This window comes from Erinaceus europaeus, chromosome 2 (assembly GCF_950295315.1).
Source record: "Erinaceus europaeus chromosome 2, mEriEur2.1, whole genome shotgun sequence".
Taxonomy (NCBI): Eukaryota; Metazoa; Chordata; class Mammalia; order Eulipotyphla; family Erinaceidae; genus Erinaceus; species Erinaceus europaeus.
Window position 1 is genome coordinate 186,391,161 of NC_080163.1, and position 20,856 is coordinate 186,412,016.

Genomic DNA, 20,856 nt, shown 5'->3' on the forward strand with positions numbered 1-20,856 from the left:
AGTTTGGTTCCCTCATCTGTACTGTTCAAAGCCAGGCTCAGAGAGGAGACCTGGGATATTGATGTGAGCCAGTGGAGCCCAGAAGCAGGTAAGGAAGGCCCAGCACAGGAGAGGATGCCAGATTCCTTCTGGAAGCATCCAGCCCCTCAGAGGTCCTGCCCTGACCTGGGCCACACAGTGGGGCTCAAAGACTAAGTGAGGAAGGGGAATTGGCAGCCCAGGTGAGTCTCCTCTCAGCCCTCCCCAGCACCCAGCAAGAGGAGAAAGGGGAAGTGGGGGTGGTGCTGCAGAGGAGCTGTGGGAGGGCAAGCAGAGCCTGAGCACAATGGGGCTTCCCAGGTCTCCAGGTCAAGCACCTTTCTCTTACATAGAAATACGTAGTTTTCAAAAGATAAAAACAGTCCAATATCACCTAGGAGGGTGCCTGCTTCGCCCTGGTAGGTATACCACATGGGAATACTAGGGCACTGGGGGAATCTTTGAGGCTGTGATCCATCTCTCTCCTTCTTGCTCTCCTTCTCCCTCTTCCATTCTCTCTCTCTCTGCTTCTCTGTCTTTTAAGATTTTATTTAACTCAAGGTAGAGAGAGGAGACAGCCAGAGTTTTACTCTGGCACATAGGATGCTGGGGACCAAACTGAAGACCTCATGCTTCCAAGTTTAGCTGCCTACTCACTGTGCCACCTCCCAGGCCCCCGATCTTTCTCTTTTAAGATTCCCTCATTAATGGAAAAAACAAAAGAGAGAGAGAGAGAGAGAGAGAGAGAACAAACCATCACTCTGACACATTCAGTGTCAAAGATCCAACTTGAGCCCTTGTGCTTGACAGTCTAGCTCTCTAGCCACTCTGAAGAGTTGTCCTGAAGTGGCAAAGCCCCAGCAATGACTAAATAAATTTTAAAAAAAAGATCATGAGTGGATACTGGGGGTACTAGGGAAGGATTCTAGGGCATAGAGAGCCTGGGGAATTTTTGTTGGTGGGGAAGGGGGAGTTCCAGGTCTAGTTAGGTTGGTTTTGGGGTAGAGAAGGAAAACCACGGGTCTGGAGGAGCTAAGAGGGGTCCCAGATCTCTTTCTTGAGAAATCCAGGGAGGACAAGAGTCTCCAGGTAGGGACCATATTCCTGGGGACACCGAGGTGACAGCTTCTCTCCAGCACAGTGTGGCAGGAGCTGGGAGAGGAAGTCCAGCAGGCTCTGGCTCTGATGGAGGGGTGAGGGTCTCAGCTTCCTGTTTTTCTAAGAGACCACCATAGGGAGTTCTTTGTTTGGAAACCCCCAGGGAGATTTGTTGGGAGTCTCTTTGTGGATTGGACAGGTGGAGGAGTCCTAGCTGGATGGATGCTCTTCCTGCAGGGTGCTCTGGCTCCCTCAGGGCCCCTCACCCATGGATGTGGGCTGTTGAATTGGAAGTCCTAACTACAGAGGGAATGGAGGTATCCTTATTGGGGGGAATCCTGCACTTCCTGTGGATATAAAGTAGCTGTGAGGATGGAGTATGTATGGCCTCATACAATGATGGGGCTAGTCTCCCTACATTCAGATTACAATAGAACAAATAAAGCTACAAAAGCAAGACAAAAGAAAAGAAACCTACAAATATTGAGGACTTCTAGATCAAAATGTACCTGAAGCTTGTATTAACTATTTCCAAGTAGATCACTGAAGTTTTTGCTACTTGCAACTAAAACAAAAATCTTTTTTTTTAACTCAAATAACTGTTTATTAGTTTTTTAAAATTTTTTTTAAAGCTTTGAACAGTAAGCTACTACACATTTCAGACTCATAAGGAGATAAAGTGTGAGACTGATGTAAAAAATCTGACCCTCTCCCAAGTCCTCTCTTTAGGCCAGATACAAGATTGATATCATTTGAAATATTGCATGCTGGTACTAAACCTGGGCACTGAATGATCAGAACAGATTGCAGGCCACAGCCAGGGGCCAGGTTCTTGGGGAGCCTGATGGACTGTAGCAAGCACACAGAGAAACTGGAATAGACTCCGTGTGATGCCAACCAACTAGCTGTGCAGCCTTGTAAGGAGCCACTGCTGGTCCTGAATCAAGGAGTCTGAAGAAATGAAAACTCTAGCCACATAGAAAGAATGAAAGGAAGGCATGGGGGCAGGTGACTGGTTCCATTTCTAAGATGTCTTCAATAAGTGTGAGATGAGGCTGGCTGGAACTGGGGGTTGGGGAGGGAGACTGGCAAAGAGACTCAGGGCTGCTTCAACTACTGCTTCATGGGCTCCTTCAGTTAAACCCTCATCAGAACTGACATCTTGGGCATGATTTTGGTGTTGACATTGCCCCTGGCCTTTGACCTGATGAAATCTCCGGATGAGGAGATATAGGAGGAGTAGAAGGATTCTGAGGCGATGAGGTTGTTGATCTTCCAGCGGATTTTGCTGCAGCCCATCACCATGAAGGGCATCAGGAGTAAGACGATAATGTAGAGGACCACCAGGCTGATGAACACACTGGCTGACACCTGCCGGCACCACCCAACAGTCCAAGGTGAGCGCTCCAGGGGAGGGGAGGCCCCCCAAACACACACACACACACACACACACCATTCCCTCAGCAGGGCCACTCCCAGGCAGCTACTCACCATGAGGATGAAGAAGGCCCGCTTGGGACTGAGTGGAAGCCCGTGAACATGCAGCACGAAGGTGAGCTGGTAGTCACAGTATGTGCTCTTGTCCACCCCTCTGGCAGAGGAGGGTTGAGTTCAGTACAAGGGGAGTGGTCAGGTACCCCCACCGGAAGTTCCCAACCCCGCCCTCTGGCCTAGCTCACTTGTTGCTCACCAACAGCCGGAAGTAGAATTCGGGGGAGAAGATGCTGTTGGGAATGGTGTCGTGGCATGGGGAGTTCTCCTGACACAGCCACCTGGGGGTCCAACCAAGTTCAGTCACTTGCATTTAGAAATCATGCCTGGCCTGTATGTTGCCCTCAGAGATCTCTCCCTCCACCCCTTGGCCTCTGGGAGCACTTCATCTAGGTGCAATCTCACCCCACCTTCCCTTACTGGCTCCTTCCTCTCTTCAGTCATAAGTTCCTAAAGATCAGCCCTTTTTTGACTCATTCATTTCCTCCTGCCTTGACCTCTCCAGCTTCCAATTCCTCCTTTGCTAGGCAATTATGTAGATCTCTTTTTAAAAGATTTTATTTAGGAGCCAGGCGGTAGTGCAGCGGGTTAAGCACACGTGGCGCAAAGCTCAAGGACCGACATAAGGATCCCAGTTCGAGCCCCCAGCTCTCCACCTGTAGGGGAATCGCTTCACAAGGTGAAGCAGGTCTGCAGGTATCTATCTTTCTCTCCCCCCTCTGTCTTCCCCTCCTCTCTCCATTTCTCTCTGTCCTATCCAACAATGACGACATCAATAACAACAACAATCACTACAACAACAATAAAAAGCAAGGGCAACAAAAGGGAAAATAAATAAATATTTAACAATTTAAAAAATAATAAAAGATTTTATTTATTTTAATGAGAGAATGAGGTGGGGGGCAGGTTATAGGATTAACAGAGAGATAGACAAAAGCACTGCTCAGCTCTGGCTTCAGATGGTGGTGGGGATTGAAACTCAGACCTCACAGCCTCAGGAATCAAAATCTTTTGCAGAACCACTGTACTGTCTCTCCAGGCTATATTATACTTTTTTTTTTTTTTTACTTCCAGGGTTATTTCTGGGGCTCAGTGCCTGCACTACAAATCCACTGCTCCTGGAGGCTATTTTTGCCATTTTGTTAGCCTTGTTGTTGTTATTGTTGCCATTGATGTTGTTGTTGGATAGTACAGAGAGAAATGGAGAGAGGAGGGGACGACAGAGAGGGGGAGAGAAAGATAGACACCTGCAGACCTGCTTCACCGCTTGTGAAGTGAACCCCTATAGGTGGGGAGCTGGGGGCTCAAACCAGGATCCTTAATTGGGTCCTTGTACTTCATGTGATGTGTGCTTAACACACTGTGCTACCACCAGGCCCCCTAAATTATACATCCTATACTTCCTAGGTGCCAACTCCTTACATATTCTTTACTGAGTTAATATCTTTTTAAATATATTTGTTTATTTGTTCCCTTTTGTTGCCCTTGTTTTATTGCAGTTATTATTGTTGTCATCATTGTTGGATAGGACAGAGAAATGGAGACAGGAGGGGGAGAGAAAGACACCTGAAGACCTGCTTCACAACCTGTGAAGCGACTCCCCTGCAAGTGGGGAGCTAGGAATTCGAACCTGGATCCTTACACTGGTCCTTGCGCTTTGTGCCACCCGCATTTAACCCACTGTGCTACCGCCCAACTCCCTACAAAGACTCTTATTCCATAAGGTGGTGAAGCAGGTGTCTATCTTTCTTTCCTCCTCTCTGTCTTCCCTTCCTCTCTCCATTTCTCTCTGTCCTAACAACTACATCAATAACAACAACAATAATAACTACAACAATAAATTTAAAAAACCACAAGGGCAGCAAAAGGGAAAATAAATAAATAAATAAATAAAGTACAGCTTGTTTGTGCACCTACCAGATATCAAGTTGCATCTCCATTTATTTACTCTCTTTTAACTTTATTATAATGAAAGAGAGAAGGGGTCACTACAAGGCCACCCCATCACCTGAGGCCTTAGTCAGGGAGTCCTGGGATTCTCACACAGATATGATGGGCCTAGACCTCTGGCAGATCCCTCTCTCCACTGTCACTGGTCATTTCCATCAGGAACAACATAATGGACCCTTCTGTGGGCCTCTATAGGACTTTGCCCTTAATGTGGATCAACAATGGTCAGGAATGGTCTATTCTCTGAAAGGAGGTTGGACAACATACACTACCGAATACCCGAGGAAGATGGGTCCTGAAATTAATGCAGCCTGGAATGTTCCTAGCCGTGACCACAGAATGCGAGCTCAGACCTACAGGGATGCAGAGGTTACACAGGCTCCTGTGCAGAATATGGACCCCAGATCAAACTGATGGAGTTTATAGTTAACAATATTTATATACTTTCCTTATATGTGGGAGCTACTTTTCTTCCCTGCTCTAGCTTTCTAGTCCTTTTTCCAAGTATGACACCATCACCCCAGACAAAAACCTGGGTCCAACTGTATATTAGCTGTCAGGTACAGGCAAAAACTAGTAAAGTCATGGGCCACTTGAAATACACCTAAAATAGCCCTACTAGCTTTTTCCAAAACAGAGACCCCAAATCTTCATCTGCAATATTCCAGCCTTTAGGTTCATGATTAGTCAACAATTTGTTCTGCTTTATATCTTAACTCATTTTCAGCAACCACGTTCCAGATGCTACCATGATGCCAACCTGACTTCCTTGGGCAGATGACCCAACCAATATGTCCTGGAGCCCCACCACCCCAGATCCCTACCCCACTAGAGAAAGAGAGAGAGAGAGATTGGGAGTATGGATCAACCTGCCAATGTCTATGTTCAGTGGGGAAACAATTACAGAAACCAGACCTTCCACCTTCTGTACTCCATAATGATCTTGGGTCCATGCTCCCAGAGGGATAAAGAATAGGGAAGCTTGGGAGTCAGGCAGTAGCACAGCGGGTTAAGTGCATGTGACGCAAAGTGCAAGGACCAGCATAAGAATCCGGGTTTGAGCCCCTGGCTCTCCACTTGCAGTGGAGTCGCTTCACTAGCGGTGAAGTAGGTCTACAGGTGTCTATCTTTCTCTCCCCCTCTCTGTTCCCCTTCTCTCTCCATTTCTCTGGGTCCTATCTAACAATGACAACATCAGTAACAACAACAATAAATACAACAACAACAAAAAAAAACAATAATGACAAACAACAACAGCAACAAAAGGGAAAAAATAGGGAAGTTATCAAGGGAGGAGACTGGATACGGAGTTCTGGGGGTGAGAGTTATGTAGAATTGTACCCTTCTTATCCTATAGTCTAGTCAGTATTTCCATTTTATAAATAAAACTTAAAAAAGAAGGAAAGACAATGAGAGAAGGGGTTGGGAGAAACAAGTAGACCAGAGCACTGCTTAGCCCTGGTTTATGGTGATTCTGAGGACTGAGCCTGAGACCTCATGCAAGTCTTTTTTTTTTTTTTAACACTGTTATTTATTTATTGTGGACAAAGACAGAGAGAAATTGAAAGGGGAGGGGGAAAGAGACAGAGAGACACCTGCAGTCCTGCTTCACCACTTGCAAAACTTTCCCCTGCCGGTAGGGATCTGGGGCTTGAACACAGGTCCTTGTGCACTGTAATGTGTGTGCTCAACCAGGTGCTCCACCATCTGGCCCCCAAGAATGTCTTTTGCATAACTGTTACACTGTTTCCCTTACCCTTTTCTTTCCTTTTTACACCTTCTTCAGGTAGAAAAGAGACAGAGAAGCAAAGAAAGCCAGCACAGCATCAAAACTTCCTTCAGTGTTGTGGGGACTGGGTACAAACATGGACAGTGCCCATGGCAAAGTAGCACACAATCCAAGTGAGCTATTCTACTGGCCTCATTTTCCTACTACGATTACCACCACCACCACCACCACCACCACCACCACGACAAGGGCTCTCTGCCTACACAGGGAAGCCACTGATCCCATTGTTTTTTCTTTTCTCCTTTCCTTTATTTGGTAGGACAGAGAGAAATTGAGAGGGGAAGGATAGACAGAGAGAAAGAGAGATACCTGCAAGAACTGGTTCACACTCATGAAGCTTCTCCCCAGCAGGCAGGGACCTGGGATTTGAACCTGGGTCCTTGCACATGATAACTAGTGCACTCAACTAGGTACAACATTGCCTGGCTCCACTGTTCACTTTTTCTTTACTCATTACCCAAACAATACAGGTTGCACCCTGACTAGGTTTGTTATACTGTTCATTCACATCCTTCATTTGCACATGACTTTTTTTTTAATGAATAAAAAATAGTTCTGGAATCCTATTAACTAGTAAGTTTGTTGCTCCATTGTTTCATCCACTCATTAATACCTCCATTCATTCAAATGTCAATAAATGTCTACTGCGAGTTTACTACTTTGTTCATCTCTCATTCAACAGATACTAGGATGAGTCTGTTGAGGACCTACACAGAATCCACAGAACAGGGACAGCCTGGAAGGCACAAACCTGGGACCAGGAAGCCCAGGCAGAGGGCTTAGGGCTGGGATGGGGGAGGAATTGACAGAAGGGTCAGAGCAAAAATGGGGAAAGCATGGGAGAAGGAGAAGGCACCAACAGTCTCATCTGGACGGGTCTGGCAAAAAGTCCCCCTGCATGAATGGGTCATCTGATCTAAAAGCCCAGCGAAAGAAGAGGACCTGACATCGCAAACAGAGGAGGTATTTGAGGAGCTCAAAGGTTGTCAGTGCTGCTGTGGGACCCAGACCCTCCCAGAGGCTGGGGGCCGTGAGCAGTTGGGGCTAGCTCTGGGGATCTGCAGCCAGACAGCGACTCACGAGATGCCTGGGCTCTGATGGGATCTGATGTTGAAGGCCATGTCCTCGGTGGTCGTGTTCTTTGTGGTCCAGATGAGGCTGTTGGTCCTGCAGGACAGGGAACATAAGGGGGAGAGGAGGTGTGTGTGTGTGTGTGTGTGTCTGTGTGTGTGTGTGTGTGTGTGTGTGTGTGTGTGTGGTGGGGGGGCTTGTCTAGCCAGAGAGGCTCGTGGGCAAGTGAAGAGGTGTGTGTGTGTGGGGGGGGGGGGTTTGGGCAAACCTAGTGTGGGCGGGGCATTTCTGTGGGCGTGGTCAGCATGGGCGGCTGGGGGCAGGGCACAGGGGATTACTTGTCCTGTGGGCTGTTGAAGCGGAAGATCTCCTCCTCGCTGTAGTCCCGCACCTCCTCCATAGAAGGCCCGCCACCCACCACCTTGAGCACGTAGCTGTGGCGGGAGTGTGGAGAAACAAGCGCACTCAGGGCCCCGCCCCGCTGTAGCTCTCCCACTCTCACCCTGCCCACCCCGCCCCACTCCCGGGCTCAACCACCTACCTGCCCTGGAAGCTGCCAGAATCTCCCGTCACCAAGTCTTGGATCAAGAAGAAGGGGTAGAAGACTGTGGGGTTGGGGGAAGGGGGACAAGGGAAGCAGCAATTAGCTTGGCCCGAGAAGCAAAGGACCATGAGGGGAGGAAGGAGATATGGGGGCTAGGGGGTGGGGGAGATGAGGACTAGTGCCAAGAGCCACGCACCATCACGGAAGAGGAAGCAGGGCATCTCGGGGTCGACCTTTACGCAGTTGTAGTAGTGCTTGTTCATCAGCCTGTTGTACCCGAGAGTGTAGGTGATGTCAAAGGCTAGGCGCTTGCCCGGGGGGCAGCCAATGAACACTGGCACCATCAGGTTGCCCTGAGTGGGAGGGGCAAATGACCGATGAAAATTGTCTTTAAAACCATACTCAGGGGGTCGGGCGGTAGCGCAGTGGGTTAAGCGCACATGACGTAAGGCGCAAGAACCGGCATAAGAATCCGGTTTCAAGCCTCCAGCTCCGCACTTGTAGGCGGTTACTTCACAGGCAGTAAAGCAGGTCTGCAGATGTCTGTCTTTCTCTTTCCGTCTCTGTCTTCCCCTCCTCTCTCAATTTCTCTCTGTCCTATCCCATAATAACAGCAATAGCAAAAAAAACAAGGGCAACAAAAAATGGGGGGGAATGGCCTCCAGGAGCAGTGGATTTATAGTGCAGGCACTGAACCCCAATGATAACCCTGGAGGGGAAAAAAAAGGAGGGAGTCATCAGGTGGTAACATAACAGGTTAAGCACACCTGGCACAAAGCGCTATGATTGGCGGAAGGATCCTGGTTTGAGGCCCCCCCCCCCCCCCCCACCCCCCCCCCCGCCTCCCACATGCAGGGGAGTCACTTCACAGGTGTCTTTCTCTCCCCTTCTCAGACTTCCCTCCTCTCTCCACTTCTCTCTGTCCTATCAAACGACGACGACAACAATAATAACTACAACAACAATAAAACAACAAGGGCAACAAAAAGCAATAAATACATAAAAAGGAATGATTAGTGTAAAAGATGATCATAAGTGAGAAGGAAGAAATTATGAAAGGGGCCAGGCGTTGGCACACTTGGTTAAATGTGCACATTGCATGTGCAAAGACGCAGGTTCAAGCCCCCAGTCCACATCTATAGGGAGGAAGCTTCACGAATGGTGAACCAGTGCTGCAGTTGTCTCTCTCCTTCTCTCCTGTCCCTTCTCAATTTCTTTTTTTTTTATTTACAAGCACACACATTAAAAAAAAAATTTTTTTAATATTTATTTATTCCCTTTTGTTGCCCTTGTTGTTTTATTGTTGTAGTTATTATTGTTGTTGTCATTGTTGGATAGGACAGAGAGAAATGGAGAGAGGAGGGGAAGACAGAGAGGAGGAGAGAAAGACAGACACCTGCAGACCTGCTTCACCGCCTGTGAAGCGACTCCCCTGCAGGTGGGGAGCCGGGGTTCGAACCGGGATCCTTATGCCGGTCCTTGTGCTTTGCGCCACCTGCGCTTAACCCGCTGCGCTACAGCCCGACTCCCTCAATTTCTTTTTTTAATCTTTATTTATTTATTGAATAGAGACAGCCATAAATTGAGAGGGAAGGGAGAGACAGAGAGGGAGAGAGACAGAGACACCTGCAGCACTGCTTTACCATTCACAAAGCTTTCCCTCTACAGGTGGGGACTGGGGGCTCGAACCTGAGTCCTTGTATATTGCAAATGTGCGCTCAACCAGGTGTGCCAACACCCGCCTCCCTTCTCAATTTCTATCTCTATCAAAAACAGAAATGAAATAATAGAAGAAAGAAAAAGGCAAGAAGAAAGGATGAGGACATTGATGGGGATTCCAGGGTGAAGCCTAGGGAATTAGCCCTGGGGAGGTTCACCCCAATCCCTTCCCTCCCTGGCACAAGGTCCCAGTGACCCTGGGTCCAGTACTTGCATGCGGGGCCCCAGTTGGGTGTCCTGGAAGCAGTAGCCAGCCGAATCCACCACCTGTGGGCAGGAAGAAGAGGTGGGTGGTGGTGGTGGCCCTAGTCTTGCTCCATCCTGATGCCCCTCCCCTCTAAGGATCTGGACGCACCCTGACCACCATGGATGTCTTCAGGAGGTGGTGTCCACTGATGCCCTGGTCGAAGCAGACGCTTTTGTCACTGAGTGTAATCTGGGGCGGGGGAAGGAAGGAAGAAGGAAGGTAGAAATCGAATAAACCAGCCTGAGGAGACTGAGAGGATCCTCGTGGGCTCCCACTACCCCGGCCCTGCACCCCAGTAGCTAGGCATCCCCTCCGCGCCGGGTCTCACCCAGAAGAACACGGAGTTGCGATTAATAAGGACCTGCTCCTTCACCGTCACGTCGATGCACTTGGGGTCGGCCAGCACCACACCCAGGCCCACCTCGCTCTGCAGCTTGCTGGAGTAGCCTAAGTGAGCAGGGCGGGGGTAGGGGGCTCAAGCCAGGAGCCAGGAGGGCTCCCCTCCCAGACTGCCCCCAAACCATAACACAGGCCCTGCCCACCCACCGAATTGGAGATCCGACTTGATGAATTCCCCCGCATGGGTCAGGAAGAGTGAGAAGGTGTAGCTGGTGCCCTTGTCCAGGAAAATGCGCTCGGGCAGCTCGTACTTGGGCTTCAGGTTGTAGATCTTTTCGTAGCTGGACATGTCCAGGTGTGCGTTAGCCTTAGTCCGCCAGTTGCTCGCCAGGTAGAAGTAGTAATGCTGGGGGAGGGGTCATGGGGGGATCAGCGCAGGGGAGGTGTTGGGGGTAGGGGTGGGAGGAACACCCTTTCCACGCACCTGATCCTGTTTCTTGTTCTTCCACCAGCGCCAGGTGGAGTCGTGCACGGGGTCCGCATATGGCTGCAGGGACCACGGGCACCATAAGATGTTGGAGGTGTGTGTGGGGGTCCCCTGGCCTCCTAGCTTCAGAGTGTACCCCATCCTCCCCCTAACCCTGCTTTCAGCACAAAGGCCACACCCCCAAAGCCATTTCCCCAAAGAGCCTCACCTTTCCAGCCCACAAATCCCCTTCCTCCTTGGCAGCTAATTCTCTGTGTGAGCCCCACCCCAGCACCCCCAAAGTCCTCCGCCCCACCCCACGGATCCCCACTCCATGGTGATGCCTGCAGCAACTCTCTGGGTCCTGCTCCCAGCCCAAGTTGCGGCCAGACCCTGGGGGGCTCACCTTGTGGTACCTGGAGTGCAGCCAGAGCAGGTAATAGACGAGGCCTTGGTAGACCGCCAGCGAGTTCTCATTGTGGAAGCCGGAGAGCTCTAGTACCCGGGGCGGCAGTGCCTGGTAGCGCTCCTGGCGCGTGTAGATCTGCGGGTTGGGCAGGTCCCTGATCCGCATCACCGAGAATGGGCAGAGGTTTTGGAAGCTCAGAGTTGGCTGGGCCCTGGGCAGGGAGAGTGGGGGCAGCATGTGACTCTGCAGTCGGGGGCCACACACTGAGGTGGGGGTGTGGGACCCTAAGGGACTGGCTTCTTGTTCCTTCCTTTTTCTTTATATTAATTTATTTACTTTGATAGAACAGAGAGAAATTGAGAGGTGGAGGGGACAGACAGAGGAGAGGCCTGCAGCACTGTGTCTAGCTCAGGAAGCTTCCCCCTGCAGGTGGGGACCAAGGGCTTGAACCAGGGTCCTTACCTGGGGTAACACGTGCATTCAGCTGCCTGTGCCACAACCTGGCCCCTCTCTCTCACTCTCTCTCCCTTTCCCATCTTTCTTTCTTTCCTCAGAGCACTACTCAGCTCTGGCTTAAGGTAGTGCTGGGGATTGAACCTGGGTCATTTAGTGCCTCAGGAATGAAAGGTTTTTTTTTTTTTCATCTTTTAATTTTTTGTATAAAGACTATGTGAACTACCCAGCCCACTGACTCATTTTGCAGCCCTGACCTTCCTCCTCAACCTCAGCCCCAGGTCCCTGAGTCCCCAGACCACAGCCCTAGGCCTCCACCCAGATGTTCCTCCCTTGCATGGGCCTATTCACCCTCTAAAGCCACCTTCCACCTCCCTCTTGCCCTCCCCTTCCTGGAGCCCTCTGCAGAGGACCAGGGCAGCTTGTCTGCTTTTCTGTGCACAGTAGAATCTGACCATATTGTCTCTTTCCTTAGCCTCACTATGACCCGCAAGATGAGGTTCAAGTTCTTCTCAGGCTCATTGAATCTTCCCCTGCCACCCACCCACCATGCCACACTATTGTTTCTATAGCTGTCAGTTCTGGAATGCCCAAGCTTTTTTTCTTTTTTTATATCTTTTAATTAATTTATTGGATAGAAACAGAGAAGTCAAGAGAGACAGAGAGACAGAGAGAGAGACCTGCAGCACTGTTTCTCATTTATGAAGTTTCTGCCCTGCGGGTGGTAACATGCCCACGCTACCAGGCGTGCCACCACCACCAGGCCCCCAACCCAGTCTCCTTTCTTGGGGTGGGGGGCAGCTTTTGCCTACATACACCCAGTCTGGGACATCCAGCTTGGTCTCCCCCACCAACCCCCTCCCCATACCCCCCCAATAGGCCAGACCACTGCCCATCTCTGGTTTGATGGTGCTGGGGATCAAACCTCAGACCTCAGAGCCTCAGGTATGAAAGCCTTTTGCAGAATCATTATGCTGTTTCCCCAGCCCACAACTCAGTCTTTTCATCTGGCCTCTTCTTTGTCACCCTGAAGTCACAGCTCCTGCAGTTCTTCCTTGATGCCGCCCCAGCCCCCGCCCCCCCCCCCCCTTATTTTTTGCTCTCCCTTTTCAGGGCACTGCTCAGGTCTGGCTTATGGTGGTGCTATGGTCTGAACCTGGGAACTCAGAGCCTCAAGCAAGACAGTCTCTTCGTAGAACCACTGTGCTGTCTCCCCCACTCTCCTGGAGCTCTTCCTCCTTGAAGTGCCTCCCCCACCCCAGGCTGCGCTAGCCCCCTCCTTTGAGGTTCCTTAGCCCCTTGTTGCCCTGGGGCTGTCTTGGGAGTGGTGTGCCATCTGGCCTTGCCTCACCCTAGCTGTGCTTGCTGCACCAGGGTGCGCTGGTTGTTGACCTGCTGGTACATCAGCAGCTTCTCAACGGGCACCACCCGCTTCACCAGCTTGCTCTGCTGTTGCTTGTTCATGAGGAACATCAGCTGAGGCCGGAAGGTGGGGGCAGCTGAGCAGGGGGCAGTCCCGGCAGGAGCACCCCTCCAGCTGCTGCCCTCCCCCTTCGCCCCCCCATCCCCACAGCCCTCCCCCTGGCCGGGCACCTGATACAGTCTGTTGTCCTCGTAGAAGAGGGTGACCATGGTCTCGTTCTGGGTGTAGAGGGATGACATCTTCATGGCATTTAGGCTGATGAGCACATCCCAGCCCCTTGATGGGAACAGCTTATACAGACGGTAGGTGCCCTCCACAAGATACCAGATCTGGGGGGAGGGGGGCTGTCAGCCGGGGGTGCGTGCTAGGCCTCCGGGACACCTCCTCACCTCCCCCCCCTGCAGGGTGTGATGATGGTACAATGAGCTGGCAGGCCTTCTCTCTGTGGAGCCAGCTTGACTGCCTGGCACCCCACTCTTCTGCCCACAGCCCCCAACTCTACATGAGAAAAGGACTCTGCCATCTTGGTCTGGTGGGGTTTCTGTTACCTGTGGCTGAAACACTCCTATGTATATACAGTCCCCTCCCCACAGAGGCTGGGCTTCCTGGGACTCAGCTTGTTGTTGTTTTTTAAATATTGTATTTTTTTATTAATGAGAAAGATAGGAGGAGAGACAGAGAGAGAAAGAACCAAACATCACTGTGGTACATGTGCTGCCAGGGATTGAACTCAGGACCTCATGTTTGATAGTCCAATGCCTCATCCACTGTGCCAACTCCCGGACCACTCATCTTGCTTTTTCACCCCATTCTTTGCACCCTCTGGAGGTCACACTTTCACCCTGGTTTCTTTTCCATCTCTGCACTGACGCCCACCCCCCCATGCATATAACACTCTGCAGCCCTTCCATGAAATATTTGCTTTTAAAGTATGTTTATTTATTTATTTATATTATTGAATAGAAGACAAAGAGAAATTGAGAGGGGAGGGGGAAGATAGACGGAGAGAGACAGAGAGACACCTGCAGCCCTGCTTCACCACTTGCAAAGCTTTCCCCCTGCAGGTGGGGACAGGAGGCTTGGACCTGGGTCCTTGTGCACTGTAATGTGTGCACTTAGCCAGGTGTGCCACCACCTGGCCCCTAAGTAAATATTTCTTTCTTTATATTTTATTATCTTTATTTACTAGATAGAGACAGCCAGAAATCAAGAAGAATGGGGTGATAGAGAGGGAGAGAGAAGAGGCCAGGTGGTAACACAGTGGGTTAAGTGCACATGGTGCAAAGCACAAGGACTGGCCTAAGGATCCTGGTTCTAGCCCCCTGCTCCCCACCTGTAGGGGGTCACTTCACAAATGGTGAAGGAGGTCTGCAGATGTCTGTCTTTTTCCCTCCCTATCTGCCCTTCATTTCTCTATTTCTCTTAGATGTAACAACAACAATAGCAATAAGAATAATAACAAGGGCAACAAAAATGGGAAAAAATGGCCTCCAGGAGCAGTGGGTTCATAGTACAGGCACTGAACCCCAGCAATAACCCTGCAGGCAAAAAAGGAGGGGGGTGAGTCAGGTGGTAGCGCAGCACGTTAGGTGCATGTGGCGCAAAGCACAAGGACCGGCTAAGGATCCCGGTTCAAGTCCCCGGCTCCCCATCTGCAGATGAGTTGCCTCGTAGGTGGTGAAGCAGGTCTGCAGGTGTCTATCTTTCTGTCCCCCTCTCTGTCCTTTCCAACAACAATGACATCTATAACAACGATAATAAAACAACAAGGGCAACAAAAGGGAATAAATAAATATTAAACAAATAGAAAGAAAAGAAAATAGAGGGAGAAAGAGACAGAGACACCTGCAGCACTGCTTCACCACTTGTAAAGCTTTTCTGCGGCAGCTAGGGACCAGGGGCTTCAACTCAGGTCCTTGAGCATTATAACAAATGTGCTCAACCCGGTGTGCCACCACCTGTCCCCATAAATATTCCTTTAAAACTTTATTTATGAGGGAGAGAAAAGAGAGCATCAGAGCATCACCCTGGTTCATGGGATGCCAGGGATCAAAAATGGGACGTCATGCGTGAGAGCTGAATGCTTTACTTCCTGTGCCTCTGAAATAAATAAATCTTTTAAAAAAAAATGAGAAGCTTGGTGGTGCACCTGGTTGAGTACACATGATAAAGTGCACAAAGGCACAGGTTCAAGTCCCCAGTCCCCACCCACAGGGAAGGAACTTCCCAAGTGATGAAGTAGTGCTACAAATATCTATCTTTCTTTCTCCCTATCTCCCCTTCTCTCTCAATTTCTCCATGTCTCTATTCAATAAATGCATAAATATACCTTCAGTAGTGTGGTATCTCTCCTCTCTCTCTATCTCTCTCTGTCTCTTTTACCAGAGCATGCTCAGCTTTGGCTTATTGTGGTGCATGGGATTGAACCTGGGAATTTGAAGCCTCAGGCATGAGAGTCTCTTTACATAACCATTATGCTATCTACCCCTGCACCCCCCCCCAGTCTCTCCTCTCTATTTGAATAAAATAGTGGTTTAGGGAACAGTGAAACTACATGTCTGAGGGCACAACTGGGGAAGGGGGGATAATACAGTTTGTAAGGACCCGGATTCAAGCCCCAGGCCCACACCTGCAGGGATAAAGCTTTGTGAACAGTGAAGCAGTGCTACATCTCTCTCTTTCTCGCTCTCTCTACTCATCTTCCCTTGCCCCTCAGAGTTCTGTCTCTATGCAATAAATTATAAAGTGTCTCTTAAAAGAGAAAAAAAAAAGGAAAGTTGCACCCAGGAGACCGCTTAACATCACATGCAAGGCCCTCTTTCAGTCCCTGATGACACACTGGGTGGGGGGCGGCAAGTAATAGCTCACTAGGTAGAGTGTTTGTCTTGCCACACATCTGGCCCAGGTTCAAGTCTCAGCAACACATGGAGACACTATGGCAACAGAGGAAGCTCTAGTGCTGTTGTGTCATTCCCCTCTCTCTGTCTGTCTAGATGAAAAAGTAGCACAGAGCAGTGAAACCGTGCATGCATCAGGCCCTGGTTCCACAAACAGGAAAGAGAGAAACAGACAGAGACAGTGAGAGACCACTTCCTTGAGTTCCTGGGTTCAGTTTTATTGTAAATATTGTATTTATTTTCCCTTTTGTTGCCCTTGTTGTTTTTATTGTTGTGGTTATTATTGTTGTTCTTATTGATGTTGTCGTTGTTGGATAGGAGAGAAATGGAGAGAGGAGGGAAGGACAGAGGGGAGAGAGAAAGTTAGACACCTACAGACCTGCTTCACTGCCTGTGAAGTGACTGCCCTGCAGGTGGGGAGTCGGGGGCTTGAACTGGGATCCTTCTGCTGGTCCTCATGCTTTGCGCCACATGCGCTTATCCCGCTGTGCTACCGCTCGACTCCCACCTGGATTCAGTTCTAAAGTGAGACTCTGTTCCCCCTGTCCTGGGATCCCTGAGAGTATTCCCTCCCCTTCAGATAGCAAGTATGGAAAGCAGACCATGGGCTTTGGGGTGGAGCAGACAAGAAGCAAGGAGAGGGACAGAGCAACTCACCTCCTCATTCTCAGTGACAACAGCTATGTCCCCTCGATATGAGTTGACCAGGTACTTGATGGTCAGTTCCTTGGGGAAGTCAGCTAGGTAGATGAAGTTTTCATTGCTGTGGCTGCAAGGGCAAAGGTGAGAGATGGGACACCCTGCCAAGGCCCTGGGATTGAGTCTGGGACCTGAAACACCTCTGATCCCCTCTTCTCTGGGCCTGACACAGCACAGCACAGCACAGCACAGCACAGCACAGCAGCCCTGCATGCCGACTGCATTCACTTTTTCCTCTCTTTTTCTTTCTATTTTTTGGTTCCAGGGTTATCACTAAGCCTGCACTATGCATCCACTGCTCTGTGTGGCCCCATTTTTTCCATTTTATTAGACAGAGAGGAGAAGGAGATAGAAAGGAAGGGATAAGGGAGTCAGGCGGTAGTACAGCAGGTTAAGCTCAGGTGCTGCAAAGTGCAAGGACCAGTGTAATGATCCAGGTTGGAGCCCCCAGCTCCAAACCTGCAGGGTAGATGCTTCACAGGCAGTGAAGCTGGTCTGCAGGTGTCTATCTTTCTCTCCCCTTCTTTGTCTTCCCCTCCTCTCTCCATTTCTCTCTGTCTTATCCAGCAACAACAATAATAACTCAATAATAAAACAACAAGGGCAACAAAAGGGAATAAATAAATATTGAAAATTAAAAAAAATAAAGGAAGGGAGAAAAGACACCTGCAGGCTTGGTTTCCTACTTAATAAAATGTCTCTATTGCAGGTGGGGAATGAGGGGTTCGAACCTGGATCCTTGTGCAGTTCCACTTCATACTATGCGCACTTAGATAGGTGCACCACCACCTAGCCCATGCATTCACTTTTCCTTTTCTCAATAATTTTTTTTTTTTTGTCTGCAGGGTTATCGCTGAGGCTCTGTGCTTGCACTACAAACCCACTGCTCCAGGAAGCCACTTTTCCCCATTTTGGTTGTCATTGCTGTTGTTGTTAGGTAGGACATACAGAAACTGAGAGAGGAGGGGAAGATAGAGAAGGGGAAAGAAAGACAGACACCTGCAGACCTGTTTCACTGCTTGTTGTGACTCCCCTGCAGGTGGGGAGCCTGGGGCTCAAACTGGGATCCTTACACTGGTCTGTGCGCTTCACACCATGTGCACTAACCTGCTGTGCTACCTCCAGGCCCCCAATTTATTTTTATTTTAATGTGAGAGAAGTACAGATACAGATCCACAGGTAGACCAGAGCACTGCTCTGCTCTGGCTGATGGTGGTGCTGGGGATTGAACCTGAGATCTTGGAGCCTGAAGCATGAAAGTCCTTTGCAGAACCATCACGATGTTTCCCCCACACACCACATTTGCTTTGTAATAGCACCCAAAGGAACATGGGGTTCTAGTTCCTGCTTCAAACCTGGGCCATCTGCAAACAGGTACAGTCCCTGGAATTGCCTCAAATGCCACCAGATAGCATAATGGTTATGCAAATGGCTCTCATGTCTGATGCTCCCGAGTTCCAGGTTCAGTCCGTTCAGTCCATGTCACCACCATGACCAGAGTTGAACACTGCTCTCAAAAAGGAGAGAGAAGGGGTCCGGCAGTGGTGCAGTGGGTTAAGTAAGCGCACGTGGCTCCCCACCTGCAGGGGAGTCTCTTCACAGGCGGTGAAGCAGGTCTGCAGGTGTCTATCTTTCTCTCCCCATCTCTGTCTTCCCCTCCTCTCTCCATTTCTCTCTGTCCTATCCAACAATGAACAACATCAACAATGGTAACAATAATAGCCACAATGAGGCTACAACAAGGGCAACAAAAGGGGGAAAAAATGGCCTCCAGGAGCGGTGGATTCATGGAGCAGGCACCGAGCCCAGCAATAACCCTGGAGGAAAAAAAAAAAGGAGAGAGAGAGAGAGAGAGGAGAAAAGAAGAGAAGATAGAAGAGAGAAAGAGAGAGAGAGAAGGGTTCCAGGTGGTAGCACAATTGGCTGAACACGAATGTTACCATGCACCAGGACCAAATTTAAGCTCCCAATCCCCACCTGCCACCTGCAGTGGAGAAAGCTTTATGAGTGGTGAAGCAAGTCTACAAGTCTGTCTCTTTCTCTCTCTTATCTCTATCCTTCCTTCCTTCAATTCCTTTCTGTCTCTATCCAGTAAATAAACAAAATGTGTAATAAAGAACAAAAATCTGTTGTTAGAAAAAAAAGGAAAATCTTACTTGTGTTAATCCCTGCCTCCACAAAGAACTATTACTACTACAGTATAATGTATAACAAATAAATGCTACAATATATTTTATATATTTTATTTGTATATATATTTTATATTTATTCATTTTCCCCTTTGTTGCCCTTGTTGTTTCTCATTGTTGTTGTACTCATTGTTATTGATGTCATTGTTGTTGGATAGGACAGAGAGAAATGGAGAGAGGAGGGGAAGACAGAGAAGGGGAGAGAGAGATAGACATCTGCAGACCTACTTCACTGCCTGTGAAGGAACTCCCCTGCAGGTGGGGAGCCATGGGCTCGAACCAGGATCCTTAAGCCGGTCCTTGTGCTATATATTTTATATTTCATACAATACATTATCACTTATTATATTATAGTTATATATAAAGCAAATTACTGTTTTTTTGTTGTTGTTGTTGTTTGCTTTTTGCCTCCAGTGTTATGTCTGGGGCTCAGTGCCAGCACTACAAATCCACTGCTGCTGGTGGCCATTTTTTACATTTTATTGGATACGACAGAGAGAAACTGAGCAAGGAGGGGGAGATAGACAGAGAGAAAGGAAAATAAACACCTGCAGACCTGCTTCACCACTTGTGAAGTGTTCTCTCCCCCACCCAGCCGCAGGTGCGGGGCTCGAGCAGGAGCCTTGTGAGGGTCCTTGCATTTAGTACTATGTATGTCTGGCCGGGTGCACCACTGCCCAGCCCCTTAAAACCAGTTTTTGTAAGAGCAGCTTCTCCCACGCCAGCCCCCTCATCGCAGTTCTGAAAGCCTGCTGCCGTCAGCAAGCCCAGGTGCACCTGGCTCCATACCTCTGCAGGAGGAAGTTGCCCCAGATGAACAGCAGGTGGTTGTAGGGGTTGTAGAACAAGCCCTTGGGGTCCATCAGGGTGGTGGTGTAGGACTCTGACCCCAGGAACATCAGGAACTGCAGGCCCCGAGCTGGCGGTGGCAGAAGCCAAATGGACACAGCGGTGAGGTAGGTAGAGCTCACTCGGATCCCTCCTGGCTGACACCCACCTTTGAGGCCCCTCTTCTCCTCCTACCGTCAGGGATGAATTCCGGGATGATGTAGAAGATGGACAGGACATCGGTGTCTATGGGTGAGAGAACACAGAAAACTCTCCTGAGACTCTGAGCTACTAAAAGGTGAAACAGGGGGCCTGGGCCTAGGGTGTGGTTTGGGATAAAGGCTTCGACTCCAGGGCATGAGGTGCCCAGGTCGATCCTTGGTATAAAATGTGCCAGAGGGATGCTCTGCTTCTTCCCTGGCCCCTCCCCTTCCCCTCCACCTCTCCTCCTTCCCCCTCTCCTTCCTCCTCCCAGCCCCTTTCCCCCTCTCTTTTCCCCCTCTCCCCTCCCCCTCCCCGTATCCTCTCCGCTTCCCCTTCCCCCTTCAGGTGGGAGCAGGGGCTCTAATTCTGGTCCTAGCACATGGCAATGCCTGCAATCAACAGGGTGCGGCACCACCCGCTCCCCCCCAATAAGTCTATTTTAAAACCAGCCAGCCAGCCAACCAGAAAACACCTTCAATATCTTCCTACTTGAACCTCTTAGCCCTTAGAGCTTCTGTATATGAATGATGTAAGGGTACTGCCTCTGAGAGGATTCAGTCTTGTTAGGGACCAAGACTTGCCTTTTCTGACCCTTTGGTTGGGGAGTGCAGTCCACAGTCTGCACACCTGTACGTGGCAGCCCTATTCTCATCTTGGATGCAATAAAGTAAAATCATATTTTGAGACTTCCAAATCTGGCCTCTCTCACCCTCCCCATTCCTCTCCCATCCCCTTCTGCTCCAGTCCCATTGTCTTCACTCAGTTTCTCCAGTCCAAGCCTCTGTTCCATCTGCCATCACTTCTTTTAATATTATTTATTTATTTATTATTGGATAGCGAAAGACAGAAAATGAGAGGGCAGGGGAAGATACACAGGAAAAGAACAGAGAGACACCTGCAGCCCTGCTTCACCACTCGTGAAGCTTTCTCCTGCAAGTGGGGACCAGCGGCTTGAACCTGGCTCTTTGTGCATAGTAACAAAGGTGCTTAACCCAATGTGCCACTTCCTCCCCCTGTCCCCC

The 20,856-nt window shown here is 49.6% G+C and overlaps 1 protein-coding gene across 3 annotated transcripts in view; it reads right to left on the minus strand.

Annotated features, from left to right (window-relative positions):
• Nucleotides 1-420: 420 nt before the first annotated feature.
• Nucleotides 421-20,856, minus strand: part of LOC107523705 (potassium channel subfamily K member 6) — a 57,688-nt gene continuing 37,252 nt past the window's right edge. For 2 of the 3 annotated variants that reach the window (XM_060185871.1, XM_060185872.1), the window contains 18 exons: nucleotides 19,826-19,876; nucleotides 19,592-19,721; nucleotides 16,572-16,683; nucleotides 13,188-13,346; nucleotides 12,946-13,070; nucleotides 11,139-11,352; nucleotides 10,751-10,813; nucleotides 10,474-10,672; nucleotides 10,256-10,374; nucleotides 10,036-10,116; nucleotides 9,891-9,947; nucleotides 8,158-8,314; nucleotides 7,959-8,022; nucleotides 7,756-7,851; nucleotides 7,427-7,513; nucleotides 2,796-2,888; nucleotides 2,608-2,707; nucleotides 421-2,487 (listed from right to left, as the gene is read on the minus strand). In XM_060185871.1, the coding sequence (XP_060041854.1) occupies nucleotides 2,254-2,487; nucleotides 2,608-2,707; nucleotides 2,796-2,888; nucleotides 7,427-7,513; nucleotides 7,756-7,851; nucleotides 7,959-8,022; nucleotides 8,158-8,314; nucleotides 9,891-9,947; nucleotides 10,036-10,116; nucleotides 10,256-10,374; nucleotides 10,474-10,672; nucleotides 10,751-10,813; nucleotides 11,139-11,352; nucleotides 12,946-13,070; nucleotides 13,188-13,346; nucleotides 16,572-16,683; nucleotides 19,592-19,721; nucleotides 19,826-19,876 (2,141 nt within the window). In that variant the 3' untranslated portion in view covers nucleotides 421-2,253. The remainder of the gene's footprint in view (nucleotides 2,488-2,607; nucleotides 2,708-2,795; nucleotides 2,889-7,426; nucleotides 7,514-7,755; nucleotides 7,852-7,958; nucleotides 8,023-8,157; nucleotides 8,315-9,890; nucleotides 9,948-10,035; nucleotides 10,117-10,255; nucleotides 10,375-10,473; nucleotides 10,673-10,750; nucleotides 10,814-11,138; nucleotides 11,353-12,945; nucleotides 13,071-13,187; nucleotides 13,347-16,571; nucleotides 16,684-19,591; nucleotides 19,722-19,825; nucleotides 19,877-20,856) is intronic. The other variant, XM_060185870.1, reaches the window with a different exon arrangement.